The sequence below is a fragment of the Heloderma suspectum genome, chromosome 1 (genome assembly GCF_057233095.1).
Source record: "Heloderma suspectum isolate Gila_16-S chromosome 1, 16-S_ref, whole genome shotgun sequence".
Taxonomy (NCBI): Eukaryota; Metazoa; Chordata; class Lepidosauria; order Squamata; family Helodermatidae; genus Heloderma; species Heloderma suspectum.
The window spans coordinates 134,633,061-134,650,081 of record NC_139458.1 but is presented as its reverse complement, the minus strand read 5'-3'; the positions used below and the strand labels follow the sequence as shown (position 1 = coordinate 134,650,081).

Sequence of the window (17,021 nt, the reverse complement as noted above, 5' to 3'; positions counted from 1 at the left end):
AATGTAAATGAAGTTGCACTAGCATAAGCTACCTCTAGCATAGTACCAATAGTTCTTGCTGGCGCAACGGGTTTTTGTTGTGCCAGCAAAAGCTACTGGTGCTGCGCTAGAGGTAGGTTACACGAGCACAATATCATTTACGTTAGCAATCATGCCGAATAGGATACTGCCCCTTAAGTTAAACTCACTTTAATCTTATGGGTAAAAACATTTTTTCTGAAGCAAGAAACATTTTGTTTTAGACATTGCACACATGTATGAAAGCAGGCATAGTATAGAAAGCATTCTCATGTGCAAGTGAAGGGATAAACTTTTAAGATGGTGTTTGCCATCTGCTGTTTTTATAAACACTTCGATGAAAAACAAATATTTTGATCTAACATATTTTAATCTGCTGCCTGATTAATAAACAAACTTTGAGTTGATTACATTTTTTCCAATTCATTACATTTTGCAGCACTCGTATTGTCAGTGCATTGGATGCAGACCTAGGGGGCAATCCGATAGGTGGCCGCCTCAGGGGCAACTGCCTATCCAATGTAGGGCAGGAGAAGCATGGAGGGGATCGTTCCCTCTGCGTGTCCCCTGCCCTGCATTTGCAGCTAGACAGCCAATCTAGCTGTGGGAAGGCGGAGCGGGGGAGGCTGCTGGACGACATAGGATGTGTCGTACCAGCATTTCCGCCTTCCCCACCCCAGAACACCCAGTTTTGGCTGCTCCGCACTCCTCTTCGGAACATGGAGCTGTTCCGCACTGCCTGCAAAGCAGCGGAGAAGAGGGAGGTTGGTTCTCCGGGAACTGACCTCAGAGCGCAGGCTCCAAGATTGGTACCCCAAAAACCAGATATGCTATGGCTGTCTAGCCGCTGACTAGTGGCCATAGGATTGCTCCCCCCTCCATGCTTAGAGTAGATCCACTGTAATCAGTGGGACTGAAGTTAGTCCCATTGTTTTCAGTGGATCTACAAGTATGACTAGGTCTGCATCCAACCCAGAAATGTTCACATGGGCCATAATGCAGTTAAAACAAGTTATACTTAAAATCCTGTTGAAACCAGTCAGAAACATTGGACATGACTAACAAGTCTCCATAATTTCAGTGGGATGCGCAGCAGGGGCAGTGTATATATAATTGAAAATGAATCTCACTGGGGTGGGGGCTCCCTCCTAAGTACATGTGCATAGGATTGCAGCTCATTTTAGGATATCTTCTCAGCAGTCTCACACTGAGGGAATCTGCTTGTATCTCTGAATGTAACACTGTTGTACTCTTAAGACCTTCCATTTCTAAACAGAGTTTTAACTTAAGTGCATCTTCCTTTAAAAAAAATTGAAATAATTTGTATACACTGAAATGAAATAGTTTCCACTTGAAATTGGTACTGCACACTGAAAGAGAGTCAAGAGGAACTAACATTCCTATCCAAACATGAGAAATGCGATGAATATTGTATGGCTTCAGAACTGCTTGTGGTTAATTCCCTACACTGTGGCAAACAGCAAAGATTACAAAGTTCTGCATTTTATGCATATGGAGTGCACGGAATCAGATAGAATTCATAACTGAGTAGGCATAGCAGCTAAACTATCTGGAATAAAATATCTCACTGGCTTAAATCTCAAGATGGGCAGCCTTGTTGGTCTGTTGCAACAAAAATAGTCTTGAGGCACCTTAGACCAGGATCCAGTTCCTCCAGCACCACCATGGGAGCGGCAAAAAGACAGCTACAGAAGCTTATGGAGGACGAATTTAGCTTGAAAACAAGCTCATTTTGTCCTTAATAAGCTTCTACAGCAGTTTGTCATGGATTTTGGCGGTAAACGGGCAAATTTTGTTCTTTTTGGAGGCACTGGGGGCCATGTGCAGCCCACTACCTCTGTGTTACCCACTCATGCCTTAGACCAACAAACATTATGGCGTAAGCTTTTGTGAGCTACAGTCCATCTCATCAGATGTATGAAGAGTAGTCTCCATGCTATAGTACTTTTCAATGATGTCTTAATATTTCCATTGCCTATGATGGGAGTATTAGGTTTACTCTAAACATTACACTTTTAGGTATACACCTAAAAAGGTGATGTTTGAGTATGAGAAACATACATCACAAGCATTGGTTTCACTATAATGCAGCAGACCTAACTGCATTCTAAGAGGCGGTAGAAATTAAAACTATACATAAGGCTCTTGTCTCTGCTCAATGTGCCAAACATTGGATGAGATTTTACAGAATTAACTACTTGAAAAGGACAAAGGAATAAGAACAACATACAAACAAAAGGACAGATTCCTTTTGTAACAGCCTACTGCAAAAGAATAGTAGAACTACACTACAGGATCATAGATATGGTAATCTCAGTTCTCACAATAGATTCTTGGCAGCAAGGTATCTCATGTCTAGTTCTGATTTCAAGACCACAGTAGTTAATAGGCCTGTGAAAGGAGGCAGGGAGATGGGTCCTCACGTATGGCAGAAAAGAGAACTCAACAAAGAAGAGCACAAACTTAAGCTCATCACAGAGTCAGCTTTATTGATTTGATGTTATGTCAATCTGGGCTATAGTCATTTGTCAGAATGACACAGTCTAAAGCTGCAACGAGCTATATTAAGTACAAAAATAAAAAAGGAGCTTCAGTAAGGCTTGTGGAACCTGAAATGAGAAAAAAAAAGATGGATCAAACTTTTTCCAAGTATTCATCAATATAGCTTTCTATGTTGCTACCCAGAAGGGGAACAGAATATGTGGTAAAAGCTCAGAAGCTAGACAAAGGGCTTGATAAATATTCCAGATGCCAATTAATGGGGTCCTATCCTCGACACAACTGTGACTGGTTGTCCTAAACTCATGTCTCCCATTCTTTTTCATTTAGATATATGAAGCCTGCTAAGAACTGCATATTTAATGAGCAGTATCCAATTTGGCACTAGCACTAACATACATTATGTTGTGCTGGTGTAAGTGATCTCTAACGCAATGCCAACAGCATTGCTAGTGCGACGGATTGGAAAGCAATCATGCCAGCAAATGCTATTGATAATTATCTGCTGTGTGAAGAAGTACATTTATCTGTCCTGAATCACCCACCATTTAGATTAATGAACTCTAGTATTGTGAATGGAAGAAAAACATATCCCTATCCACTTTCTCCACAGCACACATAATTTTATACACCTCTATCATGCCCCCCTTACCTTTTTTTAAGCTAAACAGCCTCAGATGTAAACCTTCCTTTGAAAAGAACGCTAGTTGATGACTTCACCCCACAATAACCAGTCAAACAACAACCTCTCCTGTCAAAACAACCCCAATGATTTTTGGCTATTACAGTGCCATAATCTCACCATTTCCCCTCTCATAGGAAAGGCTAACCAGCCCACAAATGTTAATGTCATGTTATGCTATGGTACAGAGAAGGTTTGACTTATTTGGATTAAGTAGAAACTGGGTTTTGTGGTCAAGAACTGGATATTTGTGTTTTATTATATGCATAATCTGAACTATACACTAGCTAAGAGCACAAGACTGGGGCACAGCAAGCCCTTCATCAGAAATACAAAACAATACATTTTTTGGACTTGAAGCTTCTCCTGGCAGTTCAAGCATGCAAAGAACTTTCTCTTATAACTCCAAGGAGAATGGATACAGTCTGTTACCCAATTTGAATGCAGCTTTTCCATATGATACCCCTTTTCAGGAGGGAAGACCATGTTGGTTTGAAGTGCTCAGAAACGGAAGCTTCTGAGGTTATTGTAACACATTTAGAGCGCGATCCTATGGGGATTCTCTGACTGGAGAAGCACGGAGGGGGTCGTTCCCTCCACGCTTCTCGTGCCCTGCATTTGTGGCTAGACAGCCAACAAAGCAGTGGAGGAGGCTGCTGGATGACACATAGGATGTGTTGTACTGGCATTTCCACCTTCCCCGCCCCGGAACGTCCCCCGGAATACCCCGTTTTTGCTGCTCCATGCTCCTCTTCTGAGCTCAGAGCACGGGGCTGCAGGCAGCGCAGAAGGGGGGGAAGGTCAGTTCTCCAGGAGCCAACCTCGGAGCACGGGCTCCAAGGTTGGTTCCCGGAAAACCACATATCCTATGGCCATCTAGCTGCTGACTAGCAGCCATAGGATTGCTCCCTCCGACCCCAGTACATGCAGGTCCTGCAACTCTCTGTGAACTTCATGCAATTTACAGAAGTCTGTATACAAATACCATTCATGCAATCTTGTTCAGACATAAAATGTGACATGGCCCTAATATGCTACAGGAAGCTTCTGTCTATAGTCACATAATTGACTGACAAATGCTTAGCCGTAGGGAAGTTAAGACTACGCATTTGAAACAGAGCTATTAAGTAAACATCAGTGTTGATCAGTATTGTGGGGTGGCCATTTTTCTGTAATCTACTGCTACATTTTTCCATAGAAAGGTTTCTATTTCTAAAACTCCACTGATTCATAAGATTAATTAGTAACATTCATAAATGGATGGACAGTATACCAGTCAAATTTGTGATTTTAAAAGTTGTAAGTTATGTTTTTCAGGTGACTGTCCCTAGGAAGCATGCATACATAACTATAGATGCATAATAGCTCATTGGGCATGCTAAAATTAGTAAGTTTTCATCGCCTTCGTTTTATCTTTATTTTGTAAACAATGAGCGGAAGTCTATGCTATTGAGTTATGTCTTGAAATATTTACAAGTTTTCCAATGAAGTTAATGTTTAGAAAAGCTCTGCATCTATTTGAATATAACATTAAAGTCACATTAACAGTATAAGCCTATGAACGTCTATTCAAGTCCTGGAATCCAATGGGACTTCTTGCTAGGTAAGTGTATGTAGGACTGCAGTCATAAATTGCAGGCTCGTTGAACACAGTGGAACTTGCTTTTGAATAAACATGCTTATGACTGCACTGAAAGTGTGCTTATGGATTTTTTTCGTACTCAAGTATTCCAGTTCAAATTACTTCTGACTATTGAAAAAAAGGTTGAGAGATTTAGGTAACATCTACTGTTTACTGTGGTTTTAATGTTTTATATATTTTGTATTGTTTTATTGTGTGCTCTTTGGTTTTAATTTTTGTGAACCGCCCAGAGAGCTTTGGCTATTGGGCGGTATAGAAATGAAATAAATAAATCTAAAATTAGCATAGCATACTTTTAAAAAATTGATAACTAAATATGTCTAAATATGCTATATCAGATACTAATTAATATAAAGCATTGGAAAAAAATCCAGAAAGTTTTCTAATTCAAAATAGTCCAGAAAACCCATGTCACCAGACCTGACTTTTAGTGACTTACCTGAAACAGCTCCTGGCTTACTGTCACACATAGATTCCAACCCACAGCAGTAAGAAGAGTACTCCAAAACCCATAAAGAGTGAAGCCACCAGGGAGATGAGCAGTTCCTTGTAAATGTCCCGGGTATATTTGGTGGAAGTAACTTCATAGCTGAGATATTAATTAAAGCAGTAACAAGACACAAAAAGTCCAAGCATTGCACACAGAAAAACTGATAGTTTTATAAAAACCATGGTATTTTTCTTCAATAGGATTGCCACCCTCTGTACTGCCACTCTGCCATTAACAGCACCTGACATGCAGAAATTAAACAGTAGAAGTTTCCTGGTATGTACAATGGAAAAAGCTTCAGCAGCTTAATTTCTGTGAGACAAAACAATGATCAAAAGGAATTGAATAAATGGAAGAGGAACAGGCCCAGTACAAAAAAAAAAAAGTGGCAACTATTAGCATCAAAAAACCTTAGGCATTAAAACATTCATGCCACCAAAACAGAAAAAAATTAAATGATAGTGCTGCTGGAAATCTCAATACATCCATGCTGTCTCGCCAATACAAACATATGATAAAATTCCAGTTCAGCCTTTGAAGCAGAAATTTCCCAAATTCTTCCAAATTGCAAGGGCATGTTAACTTCTCAGTTCAAGCTTCTTCCTCGACTTCAAAGAGCCGCTTGTCAATCCTTGAGGATCAGCCCCACTTGTCAGTGAGCTGACAGTGCTGAGAGTTTTCAGATTTTTTTTAATTTAGCATGGGGCACAAATACTGAATTTGATGTTTAAATTATCCTTAACTTTATGATTGCACTTTCTATTTTTAATGAATGTTTGGCAACTGAATATCTGCATTCTTCACACTAAAGCACATTATGATGCCCCAGAAATCAGTGTTTAGTGAAGGGAGAAAGAAGTGGGAATAAAATGTCTTCTGGTAGTTACAGAAGGAACTGAAGCAATTATGTGTTCACTCTTGAGATCTTCATACTGAACCGACTACAAGAGAGCAAAGCCAGAATGCAATGTCCTTGAATGCTCGGAGATACACTCTACCACCTTACTTGGTACACTAGCCTTGGTGTACTATTTCTACATGGTCAGGTTTCTACTGGAAGAAACATCTCTGCACTGGGTGCTCCTCTTTTCCTGTCCATGCACTAAACTCACAGCAGAAGCAGATTCCAAATAGCCACTTCGGTTCATGATATTTAACACTCAGAACTATTTGCCACAGCACTGAGATGGCAATTTAACAAACAAACGAACATTCTCCTGAACAGCTTCTGAGATTCTTTATTATTAACTATTTGTTGGGTTTCTCAGTATTTTCCACTACATTTGACTTTCAAGATTATCTCTACAAGTACAGAGCATTAGAATTTACCCTTTCTTCACAACTTTGAGACACAGGGATGTCCAGAACTGAGAAGGATCCTGCATCTTAAAGCTGCAATCCTATGAGAGGTGAGAGCCACCATGTGTGTTCTAGATCCTTGCCCTTCCTGGCTCATAAAAGCAGCCAGAGGTGGACTGGCCAAGTGGGTAAAGGGAGTGGTTAATGCCTCCCTTAGGCAAGGCAGAGTTCCAGCCTGCCTGAAGGAGGCGGTGGTGAGACCTTTGTTAAAAAAAGCCCTCCCTGAACCCCACCATATTGGATAATTATTGGCCAGTCTCCAATATTCCATTTCTGGGCAAGATATTGGAGCATGTGGTAGCCTCCCAACTCCAGGGATTCCTGGATGAGACAGATTATCTAGATCCATTTCAATCTGGCTTCAGACCCGGTTATGGGACAGAAACAGCTTTGGTTGCCTTGGTGGATGACCTACGCTGGGAACTAGACAGGGGGAGTGTGTCCCTGTTGGTTTGCTGGACCTCTCAGCGGCTTTCGATACCATCGACCATAGTATCCTTCTGGGCCGCCTCGCTGGGATGGGACTTGGAGGCACTGTTTTACAATGGCTCCATTCCTTCTTGGAGGGGCGGACTCAGAAGGTGGTGCTGGGGGACTTCTGTTCGACTCCCTGGCCATTGGCCTGTGGAGTTCCTCAGGGTTCTGTTTTGTCCCCCATGCTATTTAATATATACATGAAACCACTGGGAGAGGTTGTCCAGAGTTTTGGGGTTCGGTGTCACCTGATGACACCCAACTCTACTTTTCCTTTCCATCTGATTTCCATCTAATTCCAAGGAAGCTGTTGGGGTGCTGAACTGTCTGTCAGCAGTAACGGACTGGATGAGGGCAAACAAACTGAAGCTTAATCCAGACAAGACAGAGGTGCTCCTGGTCAGTCGAAAGACAGATTAGGGAATAGAGATACAGCTTATGCTGGATGGGGTTACACTCCCCCTGAAGACACAGGTTCGCAGCTTGGGTGTACTTCTGGATTCAGCCCTGAGCCTGGATGCCCAGGTTTCAGCGGTGGCCAGGAGGGCATTTGCACAGTTAAAGCGAGTGCGCCAGCTGCGCCCGTTCCTTGAGATGTCTGACTTGGCCACAGTGACACATGCCTAAGTTATATCCCATTTGGATTACTGTAACACACTCTACGTGGGGCTGCCTTAGAAGAGCGTTCAGAAACTTCAGCTGGTTCAAAGAGCTACTGCCAGGCTGCTGACTGGGGCTGGCTACAGAGAGCATACAACTCCCCTACTAAAACCGCTCCACTGGCTCCCAGTCTGTTTCCGGGCACAATTCAAAGTGCTGGTCATGACCTATAAAGCCCTATACGGCTCAGGTCCAGGTTATCTGAAAGACCATATTCTCCCCTATGAGCCTACTTATGACCTGAGATATTCAGGGGAGGCCCTTCTCACCGTCCCACCACCATCACAGGCACGTCTGGTGGTAACGCGGGGGAGGGCCTTCTCAGTGGCTGCCCCAAGGCTCTGGAACTCCCTTCCCAGGGAGGCGAGAGTGGCACTCTCCTTGATAGGCTTTCACAGGTATGTAAAAACTTTTTTGCTCTGGCAGGCCTTTGGGGATAGCTAGACTGGACCTGGGAGAATATAACAGATGGATATTATATTTCTTGTTGTCTTTTAACATTTTGATATTTTTACAATTTTAATATTGATGTTTTAAAATTGATATAATATTAAATATTTAATATTATATTTTTAACTTTTGTACACTTGTATTTATATTTCTATTTATAGGTTTTAATTGTATAAGTTTTAATGTTGCAAAGCCGCCTTGAGTCCCAGTATTGGGAAAAAGGTGGGATATAAATAAATATAATAATAACAACAATAATAATTACATTTGTCCCAGGATTTGTGAGTAAACATTATTTTGTGAACCACCCCAACAGCTTCAGCTATTGGACAGTGCAGAAATGTAAATAATAATACAGAATAATGCTATACAAGGGGCAGAGAAAAAGGTTTTCACCAGGTATGTCGTTCCCCATCAATGCACGGCGCTTATAGAATTTCCAAGTAACACACTTTCTCTTTCTGTGTAACTTGTCAACTCTCGAGAGAGACTTGCCTGGCACCATCTTTGATTTCATTCTGCTGCCAGGCAACGACATTTTTATTTGACCATGCTTTTAACAGGAAACAGGACTTTATTGTATGATATTTTCTGTTTTGTTGATGTTTTGAGCCACTTTTTTACCCTGCTACTCTACGCTGCTTGTTTATATGAGACTGCATATTATATTGGTGTTTTATCATCCTTATTTTACAACACCCCGATAGCTTTGCTGAGGGACTGCCTGAAAATCCCTCCTGCACTAATCAAGAACAAGAATTTACATTATGTATAAAATATCCATTTTTAAATAAAGGTGCAGGTGCCCCCTCAGTTGCTGGCAACCCCGATCCCTGTGGGCAGCCAAAACGCGTCTGGCGCTGGAGTAGGGATGTACGAAAGTCACTTACCTTTTTGCGGATTCTGTTCATTGGGGGGGGGGGGAGGCGTTCTGTCCCTCCTCCCGGAATCCTCGATGGGGGGGGGGGAGGCGATCCGGTCCCCCCCCCCCCGAATCCTCGACGGCCAGCTGTGCTCCGCGGTGGCTCCGCGGAGCAGCTGGCCAGGGCCGTCCGCAGCCGGATTTCCAGCTGCGGAGGTCTCTGGGTAAAAAGAAAAAGCGTACGCAAATGGTGGCGGCTACAGCCGCCATTTGCGTTCCTTATTTTTTGCCATCTTAGTCTATGTAAATATTTACGTAGACTAAGACGAAGACAAGAAAGGGGAACGCAAATAGCGTACTGGGCGTACGCGTTTTTTTTTTTTTTTTTACCCAGACGTGATAGGCTATGTAAAGACTTGCGTAGCCTACCACGTCTATTGGGGGGGGGGGAGAAAAAAACACAGACTGCAAATGGTGGTGGTGGCAGCGGTGGCCGGTCGGAAGACCAGCCGCCGCCGAAGCCGCTGCTGGAGCCGCCGCCATCCGAAACATCCACCCCAAGTAAGTCTCGTCCATGGGGGGGGGATGCGCGGGGGCGGCGGCAGGCCGTTCTGCGATGGATTTGGGGGGGCCGGATGCACTGGCATTCGGCCTCAGCGAGATCCGTCGTGGAATTCTCTGACATCCCTGCGCCGGAGCCCCACCACCCAACCCTGCCGCTCTTGGCAGGAACAGGATACACGAAGAACCAAGCGGTGAAGAACATGCCGATGGCCAGGAGCACCACCGTGAGGTGCGGGAACACGGCCGGATTCACCGGGCTGGTGTATCTGCTCATCGTCTCAAGCTCCTACACACGGTGGGCGGGAGGAGAGAAAGAGGAATATATCATAACGCTGTGCTCGTTTCAAAGCAACCTGCCCTAACCCCGTTCCCCGCAGGCGTGTCGGATCGCAGCTCCCCTCCCCTCCCCTCCCCTCCCCTCCCGTTCGCAGGACCACCCCATCTGGGGGCACCACGCGGGGAGCGCTGTCCTGAAGAGGCACCCGGCGAGCGAGCGGCGAAGGCTGGGCCGGAGACCCCGCCCTCCGACCACCGGCCCTTTGCGCCCACTTCGCAGGGCCCTTCGGGACCATTCCGGAACCGAACAGGCCCGCCACCGAGGGCGGCGGTCGGGAACGGGGCCGCCGTCGCCGCCAGCCCCCTGCCAGCCCCTCACCATGGCTGCGCCCCGCTGGCGCCCGCTGCCCCTCGCGGCCGGCGGAAGGACACGTCTCTTCCTAGGACACTCGCCCCGCCCTTCGCCGCCGGAATTCCGTCGGCCGCCTTCCTCCCCGCGCGATCGGGTTTTCTCAAAGCCTGCCGGGAACGGCAGTTCGTGGAGCCTTCTCCGGCGGGGCAAGCCGCGAGGGCGAACTACACCTCCCAGCGACGCCCCGTCCTCGTCGGCCTCCTCCGGGCGCGGGATTCGGAAGGCGCCGAAGGAGAGCGGGCGGGGACTCCGCGGCCGGGGGCGGGCTCGGGGCGCGCGGCGGGCTCGGACGCAGGTGAGCTCGGGGGCAGCAGGCGGGCGCGCGCGCTGGCGGCGGAGAGGCTCCGGGGCGCAGTTCGCGCGGCCCTTTTCGCGCCCGCTCGAGGCTGGGGGACGGCGCTTCTCTGGTCCCGCTCTGGCAGCGGCACCGCCTGGCCCGAGTCCGTCGCGTGGGGAGGTCTGAAGGGGGCTGCTGGCCCGCAAGGGAGCGGGCTGGGCTCGGCTGCCGTAGTAATTCATTAAAACTTCTGGACTGGGACCCCATAAATACAAAGCGTGCGCACGACGGGTAATGGCAAAAGGAGCCCTCGGCCCTGGCCAGAGGGAGGTGAAAAGGTGCTGCTGGGTGGGCTGCTGAGAGACGCCGTGCCGACGGCCCTTGGGGAGTTTAGGGTCGAAACCAGTCGAGGCTTCCGGCCTCCTTTTCTGGGGAAGCCGCGTGTTAGGTCTCCGGCAGCCTTCCCCAACCTGGGGCCCTCCGGATGTCTTGGACGGCAACTTGCATCCGCCCCAGCCAGCATGGCCCATGCTGTCTGGGGATACTGGGAGTTGAAGTCCAGCACATCTGGAGGGCTGCAGGTTGGGGAAGGCTGGTCTGCAGTGCTGCCCCAAGATAATTTGCTGCCGGAGGCGTAGCAGCACATTGCACGCCCATCCCAGGTCTAGTTGCTGGCCAAGTTATTTTGGCACCTGAGGCACCAAGCGCCTTTATTTTATTTATTTGTTTGTTTGTTTCTATACCGCCCAATAGCCGAACCTCTTCATTTCTTTACCGCCTTTCTCCACCCCTGGCAGTAAAAATAGAACAATAACAAATTAACGAGCAATTTGCTGCCCTTTCGTAATACCTCAAATCGCCTGCTTGTAGCTGCTGCCCCAAACTGCATAACAGTAGAGCCCCCTGCTTTTACTCCCAAATACCTCTTCATCTCCTCCCTGCAAGTGTGGGTGGTTTGCTGTTATTAAACACACTGGGATCACCATGGAAAGTCACAACTCCCCAGACTGGAAACTTGGTTCCTTCTGTTCACAACTTGGTTTCCTCTGCTGGAAGCCTTACTTGTGAGCTTCCCAAAGACAGTAGACTCGCCACTGTTGGGAGAGGGACAGAGCACATCTCTACATGGAAATGATGGTCTCCAGTCCAGCAGGACAGTTTTTTAATTGCAAGGAAGCAACTGCAAAGAGCATCTGGGCTACATTTCTTGATGTGATGCCCCTAGTTTAATAAGAAGGTGTGGTTCCCCTTTCTCTCAGTAGGAACATCCCAGCAATCCTGCTACTGGGATATTCATATTTGAGAGCTGTGGAGTTGTGGTTGAAGAAGACTGTATGGTAGCTTTCAGTCTCATTTGCCCCTTTCCATACTGGGTTTTATATTCAGGGGAGGGTTGTGAGAGAAATCTGTGGACAATTGTCATGGTCAGGATTTGAAAACTGCAGTGTACTTCTATGACAGCAAAAGCTCTGTTTGAAAAGTCTCAGCTCAATTGGTTTATTCACTCATTGCTTCCCTCCAGTTTATGGGAAGTGTTACCTTTTGCCCACTAGCAGAATGTACTAGGTTTGTCAGTGGACAGTGCTGCCTGAATTGTGAGCTCAAGTCTGTGGACTCTAAAAAAGGCATAAAGTTCGCCAGAGTCTGTCTTGACACCACCCCTGTGTTGTAGGATCTTTGAGCTCCATTTCTACCAGGATCATTTTTCCTTTTTAGAAGCGGAGAAGAGATTTGATTTCCATTGTGGATGTGGGTTGAGCTCTTTAATTCTTCAGAGATGTCTAGGAATAAAGATTCTAATAAAATGTAATGAACATTCCAAAAACTTACTTTTATAAATGTAACTAGTAACAAAATCAAATGAACAAATACTCAGAGGTTCAGATTACACTGTCTATATCGCATGATACAGTATAGTTAAGATATATAATTCTATAGAGAAAATGAGAAGAGCACTTTTAGAAATCTCTTCGAGGAAGAAACTTTATGCAGAGAATGGATGCTTTAGGAAGTTTCCTTGCATTTTATAAGAATTGTGCACAAACCTGCTTTTAAAATATCAATCTGAAGCTTAATTGTTTCTAGCATCTTCCTTCGAATTAATGGCCAATTATTTGTTCGTTATATTTTTAGTCTGCCCAATAACAAAGAGTTATCTAGGTGGATTAAATTGCAAATGGGCGGGTGGGACAATGCAGGGGCATAGTTACTTTCTACAATGGATGGAAAGATGAGGAAAGCCACTGTCCATCCAGGATGCTCTAATCTCTCCTTTGGGAGAGGTTTCCTTGTAATTCTTACCACTCGAAGTAAATTACTCTAAAAATCCATATCCTAGCAATAGTCATCTAACTATCTGGTAATCTCTTAAGTGCCTTCCATGCCCTAGTCGTCTGTATCCTGTCATGAGCACCTAAACCTTTCCTGATAGTAAAATTTTATTTTATAGCTTTTTTCTTCAATGACTTGAAATTTAACCTAAATGTAAATAATTGATTTGCCTTAGTGAACATAGTTCATTAACCAGCTGGTAAGCTTAGAGTGATGGGAAAACTGAGGAAAGACTATACCCTGATTCAATAAAAGAACAGCTTGCTTTCTTGTCACTTGAAACCTTCAGTTCACATCTGTGGTTTTACTTCCTAGGTTTCTCCTGTGTTGCATCACCTCAGATTCACACTTCAATTTCATTTTTGCTACCAGGATGGGAATCCATGGTTTGGCCAAACTGATTGCAGATATAGCCCCTGCTGCCATTCGAGAGAATGACATTAAGAGTTACTTCGGCCGGAAGGTGGCCATTGATGCATCTATGAGTATTTACCAGTTCCTGATTGCTGTGCGGCAGGGAGCTGACATGTTGCAGAATGAAGAAGGTGAGACCACGAGCCACCTAATGGGTATGTTCTACCGCACCATTCGCATGTTGGAAAATGGCATCAAGCCTGTCTATGTCTTTGATGGCAAAGCCCCGCAGTTGAAATCGGGTGAATTGGCTAAGCGCACTGAACGCCGAACTGAGGCAGAGAAGCAGCTGGAAGAGGCCAAAGAGGCAGGTGAGGAGGAAAACATAGAAAAGTTTAGCAAGAGGCTAGTTAAGGTGACCAAACAACACAACGATGAGTGCAAGAAATTGTTGGCCTTGATGGGCGTCCCCTATGTAGATGCTCCTGGTGAGGCTGAAGCTAGCTGTGCTGCCCTGGTGAAAGCTAGCAGGGTCTATGCTGCTGCTACTGAGGATATGGACTGCTTGACCTTTGGTAGCCCTGTGCTAATGCGACATCTTACAGCCAGTGAGGCAAAGAAACTGCCCATTCAGGAATTCAACCTAAACCGTGTCCTTCAGGATATGAACCTGACTCATAAGGAGTTTGTGGACCTTTGCATATTGCTAGGTTGTGACTACTGTGAGAGCATCCGAGGTATTGGGCCCAAGCGTGCCATGGAGCTTATCAAGCAGCACAAGAGCATAGAAAAGATTGTTCAGCAAATAGATACCAAGAAGTACTCTGTGCCTGAGAATTGGCTGCACAAGGAGGCCCAACAGCTCTTCTTGGAGCCTGAGGTTGTAGACCCAGAAGCTGTGGAACTGAAGTGGAGTGAGCCAGATGAGGATGGGCTTGTTGGTTTCTTATGTGGAGAGAAGCAGTTCAATGAAGAAAGAATCCATAATGGGATCAAGAGACTAAATAAGAGTCGTCGGGGTAGCACACAGGGCCGACTGGATGACTTCTTTAAGGTTACTGGCTCCATCACTTCAGCCAAGCGCAAAGAACCAGAACCCAAAGGATCTGCCAAGAAGAAAGCAAAGGGCAGTGGCGCAGCAGCATCAAAGTTTAAAAGAGGAAAATAAACTTCTAGAACTGTATCAGTTCCATTCCACTCAGATCTTCTTGGGAACAAAATATAGTAAACAGCAAATGTAGGACCTTTCCGTAACGTACTTTTGTTTTATGATACTCAAAAAGTGGCACACTTCTTATCATGCCTTCAGCTCAGCCTAAACTGATCTATGCAGCACGCTGCTTTCACTGAAAAGATGTTTGATGCTGCTACACAACAGTCACAGACACACCCAGGCTAAAGGCTGGTACTGCCAAATGACCCAAAGGGCGTTGCTCTTGCCACCTTGGGTACTGTGAACTATCAATCGTACTTTACCAGCTGCACCATACTGGAATGGCTTTAGCTTCAAGTTGTAGCTTCCAATACATATAGTAAATATAAATAAATCTAATAAATATAGCAAAAGTAGTACTTTTACTATTTTTATGTAGAGCTTGTTGATGTCAAAATGAATTTTGTGAAGTTGAGATGTAGTGCTGATAGAAGTGTCTGCAGCACAATCCAGAGTGCTCAAAAAATGAAGTGAGCAAAAAAGAGTGTCTATGGAAGCAGTACTTCAGTCTGGTCACTAGAATACTTAGAATTGCTGCAGAGATGTGCTTGGCTTCTTACCCTGTGTTACACAATCTATGCTTGCCAACTGAAAGAAACTAAACCGAATTTTAAAGAAGGTCAGAAGCTGGCAATCTTATTTTGATAGCATTATAGGAGGCTTATGTGTGCTTGTTTTTACATTAGAATTTTTTCCCTCTGGTTTTGTGGCATTTGATTTGCACTTGACTGAAAAAGGAAAACGTTTCTATTTGGCCTTCAGGAGAAATAAGGGAACCACATTGCGGACTTCAGTTGTCCATCTTTCAAATCTTAGCTTTGAGCTAATTTTAGTGCTAGAGTGAAAACTTTAAAAGAACAATATAGAGCCTGGCATTTCCCATCTTTGACTCCTGTAACTAGTGTTATTTCTTTTTAACTCTTGTAATAATGAAAGCCCCCTTTTCCTTATTGTATCCTCCTTTATAGCACACTATACAAAATGCTATAAAATGTTTATAATATCTATCTTAATCTAAAATAGCAAAGATTTTAAAGCATACAGCCAAAGCTATAATTTTTCTAAAGTATTCTGTTAATGGGGAATACCTGTTTATTCAAGGCACAGGAGCTGTATGGTAAATTTATTTACAGTTGTGTCTTGAATGCCTTTATAAAATATGACCATCACTTCACAGCATCCTTGCAGAGAAAGAGATAGTGGAAGCTCGTCATAACTTTGGTCTGGTTCTTTAGACAACACGCCATGCAAAAACGTGGAATTCAGACATTGGATTCACTGGTGGTTTACAAAGGAATTATTTTACCATACTAAGAGTGCCAGACTATGCGCAAAGTATTAAAGTCTAGCATGGACATTAAGAGAAAATATTAACGTTGCAGAGATGGGAGATTCAGAACTGGTTCATGTGCCACTTAGTGAGGGAACACACTGAGCCTTCAATTTGGCATAGTTCTTACTGAGGTAACAAACTTCTATCTGGGCTGTACTGCTTCAAGCTGGTGCTAGACTCATGCATAATGAATGTTCCTTCATATAAAAATCTCTCGCATAGAAAATAAGCATATCTGGGGGGTGGGGAACATACATCCCTCTGCCATACATATAATTTCCAGAATGGATGCAGGGAATTTTTGTATGTGGAGGAGCATTCAGTGAATTGAACCCCTAGCTGCAATATTTGTGGGAGAAACATTTGAATTCATTTCTATTCCAGGTATTGTCACTGATGCATAACTTTGCTTATAGTCGTATCACATCATGTGTTTTGTAACGCGTTATGTGTTTCTGTTGCTTCTTAGTTAAGTGAAGGCCTAACTAGCTGTAACAGTGTCCAGTGGCTTTGTTTCTTGGGTAGGTTTTTCTGTGGTTTTAAATAAGCTGCTGGGGTGGTGACTGATGACCCCCGCTCACCCCGCTTGGGCTTATGATTTTGAGTAAAGGAAAAATGTCTGCAAGAGAAAGCTTTGCGTTTGGGTCCCCAACGTGGTGTCTACAGGCACTTCCTTTGGCATCCAAAGCCTCCCTGCCTCTCTTAATGTTCTTTCTTTTTAAAGATTTGTTCTATTTAAAAAAAAAAAAAAAAAACTTGAAGGCTGGCATTCCGCAAAGCGAAGTGCAGGCCTCCCAACACCAAGTGTACCCCCAAAGGTATTAAAAAATAAAAATGGTGGGCAGGTGTAGTCCAGTGCTTCATTTTGAAGTGCACCTAGCCACACAGAAAAAAAATGATAAAAGGTATGCTAGGAAGTAGGTATGTCAGAGAATTCCACCACGGATCTCGGTGAGGCTGAATGCCAGTGCATTCGGCCCCCCAAACTGTGGCGGAACGGCCTCCCCCCCCCCCCGCAGATCCCCCCTGGGACGAGACTTACCTGGGGCGGATCTTCCAGGTGGCTGCGGCAGCGGCTGGTCTTCCGACTGGCTGCCACCGCCA

At 44.9% G+C, this 17,021-nt stretch overlaps 2 protein-coding genes across 4 annotated transcripts; one reads left to right on the top strand and one right to left on the bottom strand.

Moving 5' to 3' along the window:
- Positions 1-308: 308 nt before the first annotated feature.
- Positions 309-10,463, bottom strand: TMEM258 (transmembrane protein 258). The gene is made up of 4 exons (XM_084858638.1): positions 10,377-10,463; positions 9,898-10,007; positions 5,302-5,451; positions 309-2,648 (listed from the first exon to the last, which is right to left on the bottom strand). Exons 1-3 carry the CDS (start codon positions 10,377-10,379, stop codon positions 5,325-5,327), a joined length of 240 nt encoding a protein of 79 aa, XP_084714764.1. The 5' UTR covers positions 10,380-10,463; the 3' UTR covers positions 309-2,648; positions 5,302-5,324.
- A 203-nt stretch (positions 10,464-10,666) lies between these two features.
- FEN1 (flap structure-specific endonuclease 1) lies at positions 10,667-16,740 on the top strand. 3 transcript variants are annotated; one of them, XM_084858604.1, is made up of 2 exons: positions 10,667-10,704; positions 13,333-16,740. In XM_084858604.1, exon 2 carries the CDS (start codon positions 13,391-13,393, stop codon positions 14,537-14,539), a length of 1,149 nt encoding a protein of 382 aa, XP_084714730.1. In that variant the 5' UTR covers positions 10,667-10,704; positions 13,333-13,390; the 3' UTR covers positions 14,540-16,740. The 3 variants fall into 3 exon arrangements, with proteins under 3 accessions (XP_084714730.1, XP_084714750.1, XP_084714740.1); XM_084858624.1 differs by having other exon boundaries at positions 10,667-10,977; positions 13,390-16,734; XM_084858614.1 differs by having other exon boundaries at positions 10,667-10,977; positions 13,333-16,734.
- Positions 16,741-17,021: the final 281 nt, after the last annotated feature.

Coding starts and splice junctions, on each gene's coding strand:
- TMEM258 (XM_084858638.1), bottom strand. Junction 5,452..9,897: donor TTCACCGCTTGGTTCTTCGT/GTATCCTGTTCC, acceptor TTAATATCTCAG/CTATGAAGTTACTTCCACCA.
- FEN1 (XM_084858604.1), top strand. CDS start 13,391: ATGGGAATCCATGGTTTGGCCAAACTGATTGCAGATATAGCCCCTGCT.